Raw genomic sequence first — 12,554 nt, 5'->3', positions numbered from 1 at the left:
ATCTCAATTGCAATGCGCTCTCATAAGATAGGTCGTATTAGCTGGTTCGGGCCACGGTTTTGCTTTGGTGACTAAATGAAGCATAACCCTAAAGAAATCATAAGGAAAATGTAAATGAAACAATTCAGATTGAATCGATTGATTTCAATATTTTATTTTCAGTGAAGGCTCTTGAAACTTAAGGACTCTACGACTGTCGGTTCAGAGAAAAACTATATAAACAAACTTTTCTCTGTAAGTGAGAGAGGTGAATTGCATGCGTGAGAACCTCGTTTCTATATTATATATGAAGGAGTTTGGATGTCGACCACCGGAGTGAATGTTTCAACCATGGTTAAGCAGTTTCCACAAAATATCACTCTCTTATTTATTGCTTAAACCGATGTTTGCTCCTTAAATTCACTGTGTACTGGTGGCTGTCCGTCCACCGCCTGCGACATGCCGTCAACAGCAGCTTATTGTGGATTGTTGTATAGTAATCAGAGTTGTTCTTGTTGTTGCGACTTTAGCTTTGAGTGCCACAAATTCCTTTGGAGTTCACTTAAGTTGTAGTGCGGACTCCGGACTCAAAGGCGAAATGCGCTGGCGAAATAGCAGCGACGCAGACCAAGTAGTAAACATGTCGCGGTGAGAGGGGCAGCCAACACAAACGACATGTGTTGGCGACATAAGAGCAATAACTGCCTGGCAGCAATAGCAATAGCAACAGCAACAGCAACAGCAACAAGCTGCGTAAGCACGCTGTGAGTTATGGCGAGCGACGACGACAAATGTCTCAACAGCAATAATGGTAACATTGCCCGCAGCATAATAGATTTGTGCTTACCCTGCCACTAAGTTGTTGCTGTTTGCTGGCGTTTGTTGTTGCTGTCATTGGCGTCGTCAACTAATGACGCGTTGTACGTTTAATGTCAATGTCACACACACACACACACACACATACTTCAAGACACATATTGTAAATTTTGTTGTTGCTGTTATTGCTGTTGTTACTGTTGCTGTTAATTGCTGATTTAATGGCCGTTTAATTAAATCGCACCATTTCCGCAGCGTCGCCGTCCTTAAGTCCTGCTGTGTGGCATTCGCTGCCGCCACTTTCAACCCTCTAATGCTGGTGATTTGTTGTTGCTTGCTACTTGCTTTATTGCCGTCGAGCGCTGTGAGTGTTTTTGTTGTTGTTGTTGCATTTAATTTATTTGTTTTTGTTTACACTTTTCGCACACGCTCTTTGTTGGCTTCAACGCAAGCATGTATTTTTTATTTGCGTATGTGTGTGTGTACATGTGTGCTTTCGCATTTACGCCCTTAGCCGCCGTGCTGCGCCATTTTCCTTCGCCTTGACTTGAGTGTATTGAGCACCGCCCCTCCCTTTCATTTTGTACGCCTTGTCGCTGTGCGTTCGCGTTGGCTGTCAGTGTCGCTGCCGATACGCTCGCTTAGTGGCAAGTTTGTGAAAAATTCCAGCGCAACTTCTTTGTTGTTCTTCGCCTTATTTTGTTTTTCTTTAAATACCAATTTACTTTTTAAGTTTTCCCATTTCAGCTGGCACTTTCTGTGCTTTCTTCTTTTAGTTTCGTTTTTTTTTTTTGTTTTTTTTTAGTTTTTTCTCCTAGCTCTGTGGCTCTACGGTCAACGCTTGTCAACACTAAATTCTTTTCATCTTTGTTCTCGTTGTTGTCACTGTCTCCACTCCAGCGTGCCTCCCCTTCCCCCCAACTGTAACAATTTGTTTACCTGCTGCGTTGCCAACGTTATCGGCGCCGCCTCACGCTCGGTACCCGCTGTGATTTGCTGCTTAAGCACTTTTGTTCTCCGCATCTCAACTCCACCTCTCCTCTCCTTCCACGAACGCCTCCAGCAGTTGTTTTATTCTGTCTCTAACTTGGCGTAAATTTTTAATTATTCCATTACGTTTGGCGCCTTCCGGTCCGGTCTGGTCCGGTGGAGTAACCTGAAGCACATAGCAAACAAAGCACAATTGTGGCGTTTTCACTTGCAATTCAGCAAACTTTTTAAACTTTCCAAATTTACTTACTTACGCTTTAGTTACTGTCCACTAATTTTTCATTTCAGCAGCACTTCTCGACTGCAACGACAACTGTTCGTTACACTCGTTCGATTCATTGCGCTTCGTTGCATTTCTGACCTGCTTTTTCTACGATTTTCTCAGCTCATTCTGCCTAGTTCATTACCAACACTCTCCCTCAACTAAGTTGTTGCTCTGCCCATCGCTCCCGCTGACTCTGCCTATGTCTATGCTGCTGTCTCTGCCTCCGTCTCCGCCTGTGTCCCTGTTTCTGACGTGTTATTTGCTCGGCGGTATGCAGGCCTGCTATGCTGGTCATGTCAATGTTTGCGTTTAATCAAATGGAAAATTCATGCCAATCATCCAAAATATTTATTGTATGCACACGTGGCACACAATCGCTCAAACACTCATTCGCCTATGAATATATTCAAGTTCATATTGAAAATATTCGATTGCATTCATAGGAAAGCCTCTAGTGCATTTTCTGGCAACATTTCATTTATTCTATTTTTGTAATTTCATTCGGTGCAAAAACAACAAAATAAAATGGAACTGCTGATGTAAAAATTCATATAATTTTTCTGTGAATAACTGTTGGGCTCTAATTATGTGTGAGTATTTTATAGACATATCTCGAGAAAGTGCAAATTTACATATTACACACATTTGTGTATTAATCGTCGGTGGTGAAAATAAACTGCAACTTTTTGAATTCTTCTTACATTTTTGCCCAAAATTGCGTTTTTCAGAAAAGTACACGGAGTGGGTGTCTGTTATTTGGTCAGGGCAGTCTTGTGAGGTAAATAAAGAGATGAGCGTTTTGTAATAAATATATTCTAATTATGAAGAATCAATTTTTGTAGCTTATCTCTCAACAATTTTAAGCTAGACGTTTATCATTTTTCATTTCAATGGGCTCATAATGCATTCTCCGACTAAAATACTTGTGTATCCCTAAAAGCTAAGCCGATTTTCATTTGAAAATAACTGTGTATTCAAACTATGGTTTATTGGTATGAAGCTAATGGCGACGCCTTTCGTACTGAGCAAAAAATCTGATACACAAATTATGTTGAGGTCTTACCCATAACGGAGCTGGAGATTCTCTTTATCCCTTATGGGTTAAAAAGGGTGCAATTTCCTTCATTTGTTTGAGGTTGTAGTTGTTTAAAGTTTGTGTATTATCAGAATAAGTCAAGCTTTTCTTTTCGCTCCGCAAATTAAATTGTTTATGCCACTCAGATAGTTGCCTTATCAAAAGGGGATACCAGCAAAAAAACCTTTTCAAACTTTTTATACCCTGAACAGGACATTATAATTTGTCACGATGTTTGTAATACCCAAAAGGAAACGTCAGAAGTCCTATAAAGTATATAACGGGTTATCCAAGTAGAGGTACTTTTTTCACGCGTGAGTCGTGTGAAGCTGTTACGTTATTTTTGTTCAGTATTGTTTGACATTTCATCATAAATCCGACTTACATCTGAACAACGTTTGCAAATCGTTCAGCAATGAGTCCCATTTTTGGCTCAATGGGTATGTAAACAAAAATGCAAAAGGCAAGAAGAAGCGACCTAAAGAGATTCAAGAACTGCCGTTTCATTCAAAAAAACAACAGTTTGGTGTGGTTTGTGGGCCGGTGGAATCATCTGTCATCGATTTTTCAGATCCGACCACTATATCATATCTCCTTCTTCTTTACTGGCATAGACACCGTTTACGCGATTATAGCCGAGTTAACAACAGGCCTGTTGACAAGAATTATTTTGCGTTGGATTTCGAGCCTGACATTGCTTTTGGTGTTGATGCTGGTTCCAAGATAAACGACTTCGAAATTATGACTGGCTAGAGTGACGTGGGAGTCAAGTCGCGAGTACGACGACTGTTTGTTTGATGACAGGAGATTTTGAACGAAAGAAAACAGACTTCAAAATTACAAGAATACAGAAACCTTTCTGGGAGAAAAATGATAAAGAGCAGATAAAAAAGTTTACTTATACCACATGTAACACCTTCTATTAAGAGCTGAAGATCCGTGGTGTTCTTAGAAGTTGACTGACAGGAAAAATCATTAAAAGTTTTCGAAAATTATAATTTCTTGTTCTTTTATGTAACTTCGAAATCTCCGTTATAATTGTGGAAACCGTTATGCTTCGAAATTCTGCCTACGACTCTTGTGAAAAAGGCTTCTAAGTGAAATTTGGAAATTTGTCTCATTTTATCGTCTTACATGTCCTTAAATTCCACGTTGGTTCCATAAATATTATGCTCTGTAGATAGTCTAGATAAGTGAGCTTTAATACAACTAAAGCTTTAACCTATGACCTTAGTCTACAATTATAATTAATTTTAAGCTTCATGACGGTCTAGCGTATTTTCAGCATGGACGCTTAAAGCTATGCCGACAAAATTAATGCTGAATACAGTGTGCGCCTTAAAGTCGACTACAAACGACTGTGCAATACAATACGATATGTACACAAACAATTTGTTTACATTTATAAATGGCAAATTGCTGAGATTTATGTGCAAAGCCTTGCGGGCATTTGTTGTCTTCATTATATTTACTTTGAACGACTTCATTTACTTAGGCACAAAAATTTGTTGAGTTCGTTGTTGGCTACGCACACAGCTACAGTTAGAGCTACAATAAAAAATGGCTTCTCAAGAGCGTGAGAGTCCAAAGGAGTTTCGTGTTTGTGTCTATGTGTGTGTATGAAAAGGGCTGTAAAGTGACTATTTGACTGACTAATGTTATGGCATCGAATACATTTAAAAGCAAATGTGTGTGTGTGTGTGTTAATGTAGATGTGTGTGTACTGCCACAGATATGCCTTTTCCCTTAAGTCGAGTGGGCCCAGAAGGAAGTGAGGCAACCAAAAGAAATGAAGTAAATTGATTTTCTGGTTATAGGCCAAAAATAAAATTATTACATACATACACATATACACACAAACGCAAGTTTGGTACATTTTTCGGTTTGATAAATTGTCGACCGTACGGATGATTAATATTTTGAAATAATTAAGAAAATATTTTTCCGGCACAATGCAATTTGTAAATGCACAAACACACACACACACATACAAATGCTCGATATACATTCCTCACATTGTTTAGATAGCGCATCCATACATATTAATAGCTAAATTTATGTGCGTTTGATTTGTATGTGATTGTACTTACTTGCTTGTGGGCGCCTCGGATATCTTTTCCCAACCATCTCCAATCTGGTTGGAGTTATCGGCAGCGGCATATTTTGAATTGCAAATAAAAAGCCTGGGTTTTCATTATTTTCAGTAAAGGAACAAAATATCAATTGTTTATTCATTTCGTACATTCAAACATTTTTCATTTCATTTCATTGTTGTTTTTTTTGGTTTTTTGTTATCTTCATATTTTTTTCACATATTTTTTACCCTATTTATTTTGCTTTTCTTTTGTTTCTTCCATTTTGGACAGTTGTTTCTTGCATTTCAGCGCAAATATTTTTGATTTGCGATTCTATGTTCATTTAATTTGATTTCTCTCTTATGCGATTACGGTAATTGCGAATATGTGGCCTTTCAAAAATATGCCTTTGTGTGCGTATGAGTGTATAAGTGTGTATGTGCGTATGACTGTGTGTGTTGCAAGCGCATACATATGTACATACCTAGCATACCTAATATCTGAAATAAAATGGCAATATTTTCAATTTCAGCCGAGCAATTTGCTGCATTTTCATTCAACCAGTGCGCAAATAAATCGCCAGAATGAATGTTGGATGAAATTTAATTGCTGCGAAAGCCAAACAATTGAATAGTAGGTCATTAAGTTTGTGAATTAGTTAGCTGGCAGTAGATTTTGCGTGTAATTCTTTTATTTAAATACTTTTCATTAAAAAAGTAAATTTATAGACAGCTGACAAATATAATAGACCAAAGTATATAATGTACCAAAGGAAATCGTAAACTATTTGTAGTAACGCTTTGTTTAGAGAAACTAATCGCATACCTTTATTTTCGGGAAATTAATCACATGCCTTAAGCTAAAAGTAGGTCAGAACTTAACAGTTTAAATATAAAAATTCACTTTTCCTTTGCTGCGGACTGCCCGGTCTAGCTAAGAATCAGTTAATCATCACTAAATTCCATTATTTAAGATTATGACAATATCTAACATCTGATCAAATTTTATTCAGATTGGTCCATTTAAACTGTGCGCACAAACCGAATCGAAATTTTTTTCCAGATTGGTTCCACCTTTTTATATACGACGCGAATAGTGTGTCTGGCGATTTTTGATATGAAAAAAAATTTTGTTTCTAAAGTCTACGGAATCATTAAAAATGTTCTAGAAGTTTTTTGGGGAGTCTACCTGATCATCTCTTATTGATCATTTTGGTTAATGTTTCGGGTATTTTGGTTAGTGATTTGGGTATTTGGTAAATGATTTGAGTGTTTAGGTTATTATTTTGGGTACGAAGTTTGTCAAATCTCAACTCGTCCTGGATCTCAACCTCTCGTATTGATCGAGTCAATCACTTTGGTTAATAGTTTCGTATTTTTGGCTAATGTTTTGTATATTTCCGTTAATGTTTTGGGTATGATGTGTGCCAAAGCTGGACTCCCAAAAGATAATAAAGATGGTACTTTCAAGAATCCTACGTTATATATCGAGCACGTCAGTTTGAAATAATTGGCATGGATATAACTGATCTAAAACAATCTAAGTTATATTTGATCCTACTGCTCGTATAATTTGGCAACTAATTTAATAAACTTGTTTGTAACTGCAGAGAAGATATTCCCAAAATGCTGTGCACCCAAAATGACAACCTTTTTGGAACAATTTAGAGATCTTATTACATTTTCTTATCAAAATTTATAGAAATGTTCTAATTTTCATATTAGCTTTCTTCGATTCGAAGCTTTGGAGAGTAGCGAATCGAACAAACAAGTTGTTTAAAGAAAGTGGCAGAACTTGCGTTGTAACCATGTTTTCTGACGTGACCCTGTTTTTTGACGTATAGCTTCTTTCTTTGGCGCTAAAAAAGGTAAGTAATTTGTTAGTTTTGAACGCGCAAAGAAGGCGAGCAGAGAATTGGCGAATCGAATACAGCTGTTACCATTTTCGAAGAAAGTCTTATATATTCTCGAATTAGCTCTGAAACCGGATTCAGATTTTATGAATTGTATTGATTTCAAATAATTTTGAAGTGTTTAATAAAATTTAATTATATCAAAGTGTGTAAAGATATCGTCCAAAAGAAAAAAAGAAACTTTTCCGAACTCAGATCGGTTTCATAACGCTAGTAGAAAAGATAAAATAACTTTAAAAAAAGACCTGCCGCCGATGAAAGTAGTAATTTCGAATGAAACATGAACAAATTTCAAAAATCATTATTATATTTTTATATAGATTTTTTATATAGTATGCACTTATGATGTACTTCATTTAGTTGTGAAATGTTGGTTGTCTGCCTTTGTAAATCGCGTGTGTTTTTTCGATTTTGTTGTGATTGAACTTACAGAAAAATTAAGTTGAGCCAAAGATTGTGAACACCAAAGTCCGCATTCGCATCATAATCTTAAGTTTATAGCGACAAATATGAAAGTTTTTGAAAATTTTAGTTTAGTTTAATAATTCAAGTTCGTTTCGTTTCGTATTGTTTTGGTGATTTTGTTTTCATGTGTTTTTAGTACGAGAGTAGCTTCAAGAACTTGCAGTTCGTGCTGATTCAACTTCCGCTTAGTTTTAAGTATTTTAGTAATAGTTTTGTTTGCTCTTTTTTACGCTGTTAGGGACGTTGATGAGGGGTTTTAGAGTTGAAATTACATTTAGACTTGATTTTTGGTTCGGCATAATTTATTTAATTACTCGCTATTTTCTTTTTTAAATATTTCTGCGCGGTTTTTGCACAGGCTGCTCTTGCATAAGTAAAGTGTTTTAAGTGAGAGCGTTTAGTGAGTGAGTGATGGAGTGAGAGTGATGGAGTGAGTGAGCTGATTTGATGAGCTATTGGAATATACAGTTACAAAATACAAGTTACAAGTACAGTTAAAGTTACAGTTACAGTTACGTATACAGTTACATACAAATACAGAGTTACGTATACAAGTACAGTTATTAGCATTGAATGTGTGTATTTAGTATGTTTGTATGTATGTATGTATGTATGTTTGTATACATGTCGGTATGTAAGATGGTTTTTTCACTTGGTCATCATACCTATTAAGAGTGTGTGAGCGTGTACAAAAGTGGACAAAGAACACTTAGAGTGAAATGAAGACATATACAAATATACAAATAGTACGAGTAGAATTTTTGTTGCTTTTCGTAAGTTAATCGTATTTCATTGGTTTTATTGTTTGTTGGTAGTTTTTGTTTTAGTTTTTATTTTTGTTTTCTGTTTTTGCTTTGCTTTCACAGCGTTATTATTTTCCTATTTGTTTGCAACTTTAATGTTTTATTAAGTTAATTAAAATACAATTAGTTGTAACATTGACACAATCACAAATCGTTTTCGTTTCCATTATCATGCTTTTTTTGTTTTTGTTTTTGTTTTCATTTTCACTTAATACATTTTTCTTTCGCTTTTTGCCTCATTTGTTATAATTTATTTTCAATTATAAGTGTTTTGTTGGCTTTGATTTGTTTGTGTGCGTGTGTGTTGCGTGATATGGGCGTGGCAGATGTTCGTTTTCGGTGTTCGAGTTTTTATTTTCTTCCTTTGTCTGTTTAGTTGCTTTCATGCTATTCTGTATTTTCTATTGTATCTGTTATCTGTGTATTGCATTCAAGTTTTTTGCTTCCTGTATTCTGAACTACCGTTAGTGTTGCAAAAGTATTTAAGTTCGTATATACATATGTATTTGAATATTTCTATGTTTGTTTGTAAAACTAAATAAAATCGCAGTGTGAATTAGAAATACATCGAAATGCGCTTAGACGGTGATTATCGTCTCATCGCCCGATTTGATATGGTGGCGAAGTGGCAGAGTTGGTGTGTGTTAGTGGCGCATACATATGTATGTGTTTGTATAGACAGTTCAGTCTTAAATACCCAGTAGGAAAAACGTAGCGTAGCTGAAAAATCATTTAATAAAGAACCCTCTAACTGAAAAGCTTTTATCCACTTGTGAATCAAAACATCGAATTTTTGTTTATATATAGCAGACCAAAGTTCGTCTTCCTTAACTATCAGTCTATACTATATATCGAATGTACAAATGTATACTTAAGAATATTTTTAGAAAATGTTAAGTTCATCGGGCAATATTTTCCGATATATGAAAGAATTTGTAAGTACATATGTTATAATCGGCTTCCAAAACTTGGAAACGCTGTTTTCGGAGTCGGTGAGAAAAATTATCCGAAAGGGCTGACTATTCGAGCTAATATTTTCACACAACCCTTTTAGTAATATTTGAAAGGTAATGATCGAAGGAAAAATATTTCATAAAATGCTCGATTTTTTGAGCAACTCTGACGTGTAAAATTTTCACAAAAAAAGCGACTACTTTGGAAGCCGTTATTGGGAATTAAAACTTTATCGTAAATTTTGATATTTCTGACGTTATACAGAACGTTTTGTTATACGAGTGCTTTTGTGTTCTTTACAGTAAAATAAAATATTCATCTCGACCAAAAAATGGAATTAACTCGCAAACATTTTTGTACAAGCCTCCACGAGGATTAACCCTGCAACAGCGCATCGATGAACCTAATTCAATTTATGGCGATGAAGCTCCATCAAAGACCAGTGTTTATCGATGATATGATGAATTCAGTCGAGGTGGTAGATCACTCCGAGTTGAACTTTGTGAAGGTCGCTCAAAATTAGTTTCTGTTTCGGAAACTATTGATGCTGTGCACAAACAGATACTGGAAGATCAACATGTGAGGCATTGCACTGCGATTTTTGATCTATTGTGTCCTCTCCTGTCCTCATAATAATTTCAAGGGTTTGCTGAGCGCGACTGAGGTGATGGATCTTAAGGTCTTGAGCTTGCTTCTACAAACTGACGGGTAATCTAGAATCAGGTGTTCTGGAATTTGATGTTCCATGTTGCAAGTTCTCTAGCCACTCTCTTCTCCATGCGGTGTGTGTTTTCTATCTTATAATGATCCGAAGCACAAATCGGCGATTGTGTAATTATGGCTGATTTGGAACTGTTCACACCTCATGTAACCATCTCCACAATCTCCTGACTTAAATGCCATTGAAAATTTGTGAGCAATTTTGGACAAGGCGACACGAAAAAGATATGTGAACGAACTAAAAACTGCAACAGTCGAGGAAAGGCATAAGATCTCCAGGGGAAACTACCCAAAAACATGTTGTTGAGGTCTTACGAAATACTAAGCAGTTTCATAGAAGTTTTTTCTTAAGCTGTTGACAGTGCACGAATCAAGCAGTGGTCTGAAATATTCATTTACTTTGTATTTTTACTAAACTAATAACACAAACACTCAAATAGATTAAAATTAAGTTATTGCTCAAATAAAAAATACTTTTATAAAAATTCTGCATTTAAATCTTTTTGATATCATTAGTAGTTTTCTTTCGCTAAAGGCCAAAAGTTTGCAGCTGCACGAAAAAAGCTGTGAGCCACTGTATGTTGTGTACGTAAAAGTGCGCATTCATGCATGAATTATATGTAAATAAGTGTATGACTAAATTAACTAATAAAAGTAACTGTGCGTACAAAAGTACTCAGAAGATAACATAATAAAAAATAAAAAAAAAGTTCTATCGACATGAAATTGCTTTTGCTTTTGACCTTTCGCGGTTTATTGCACTATGTTTTCTATATTAATGGCAGTATGTGTGTGTGAGTGTGTGTGTGTTGCTGATGGCAGGTGTGTTTGTTAAGTGAATTTCGCTATGGCATTGAGTTAATATCATACAATTACAATAAGTTAACAACGAATTTATCCCTTTGTCGTTATGCTTTACGATTCCAGGGTCCTTTGTTGTCGATAACATTTATTAAATTTACTTAAACTTCAGCACAATTGCAGCTATTGTGTTGTGCTCTTGTTGCGCTCTTTTTCCAATTTTTTTCTCGCTCTCTGTGTCAATTTACACAGATACAGTAACATGTGTTTGCATGTGTGTGTGCGGATTTTAAATATTAACTATAGATAAATAGCTATTTTGTAAATATAATATAATACAAATATGTATATATGTAAGTGTGTGTATGTATATATATTATATCCACGTACATATGTAAATATTGAAATATACTAGTTGTTGCTGTTGTTGCTCACTACCAGTGTTTCATTTCACTATTCGATCAGCTCGATTGCTCGCACTTTTTCCAACAATTTTTCATTTACATATACTTATGTATGTACTGGCGCTGTTCACCGTTACACCGTATAAAATGCCATACCATCCTTTGCTCTAATGCTTACATAGTAAATGGGTGTGTAAAAAATATCTTCCATATACATATATATTCGCTTAAATTTAAAAAATATACCACAATACATTTAAATACTCGCTTAATAATGCGTACAATCAATACAATAACAATAAATGTGCGGGCATACATACATATGAGTATGTGTGTGTGTTTGGTCACGTTTTATAAATCAAAAAAATTATGCAGCCCAATTTAATTAATTTCATTAAATATACCTTAATGTTTTTCTCTCCTCTCTCTATGCATTTAGTTGCAGCTTTTTGTTGCATTTATTTGTTTTTGTGTTTTTGCGGTTTCGTTTTGTAAATCATTGCATAATTGAATGCTGCAATTGCAATTGCAGTTGTATTTGTGTTTGTGTGTGTATGTGTAGCTTTTTATTTACATTCACATGCATAACTTTTGTTGTTGTATTTTTGTAACTAACTAATTTGAATTTAAAACGCCCAATCAATTTGATAGATTTTTCTATTTTTTGTAAGTTTATTGGCGGGCTTTCAATCTATTTACACATTTGCAGCGCTTCGAGGGCAATGTCCTTGCCCTAGCAGGCTCTCTCACACTCCTCGCTTTAAGAGCTTTGCATGAATTTATATATACTTGCCCAGGTCCTCGTGAAAGTCTTGTAAATAAGCGAGTAGTTGCGGAAAGGATGGTCTTTGCTTGGGATCCTCCAGCCAGCAACAGGACATCACGGTGAAGCTGCGAAGTGGAAAGTAAAAAATGGTACTTGTTTACAAAAATATAATGAAAACTGAAAATCAGGAAGTTAAAAGTGTTTTCTCGAATTTTATATTATCATTAATCGATGTCAAAGTTATATAAGCGATTGTTCTGTGAGTTCGTGAGAGAAAATCTCTTGTACATCATACACTGTAGAACTTGCTTTCTTGATAAAATGCACTCTCAATCCAATCCAATCATCAATAGTAGAGATATTTTTTTCAATAACTTTTTTTTGACCAACGACCGTTATCGCTTCATGATAACCGACTTTTTGATGCCTGAAATTTAAGTTTGTAATCTCGAAGCGACATTTTGTTTTAACAGGACGGCGTTACTTCACACACATCGCATCAATCAGTGGATTTATAGGGAGAACCCTT

General features: G+C 35.5%; 1 protein-coding gene across 2 annotated transcripts in view; it reads right to left on the bottom strand.

Moving 5' to 3' along the window:
• Positions 1–5,313: 5,313 nt before the first annotated feature.
• LOC126757654 (tyrosine-protein kinase RYK) overlaps positions 5,314–12,554 on the bottom strand; it is a 122,905-nt gene continuing 115,664 nt past the window's right edge. For both annotated transcript variants that reach the window (XM_050471730.1, XM_050471731.1), the window contains exon 11: positions 5,314–12,150. In XM_050471730.1, coding sequence (XP_050327687.1) covers positions 12,039–12,150 — 112 coding nt within the window. In that variant the 3' untranslated portion in view covers positions 5,314–12,038. The remainder of the gene's footprint in view (positions 12,151–12,554) is intronic.

The sequence above is a fragment of the Bactrocera neohumeralis genome, chromosome 4 (assembly GCF_024586455.1).
Source record: "Bactrocera neohumeralis isolate Rockhampton chromosome 4, APGP_CSIRO_Bneo_wtdbg2-racon-allhic-juicebox.fasta_v2, whole genome shotgun sequence".
NCBI classification, from domain to species: domain Eukaryota; kingdom Metazoa; phylum Arthropoda; class Insecta; order Diptera; family Tephritidae; genus Bactrocera; species Bactrocera neohumeralis.
This window is presented reverse-complemented; position numbering and strand designations above follow the sequence as displayed.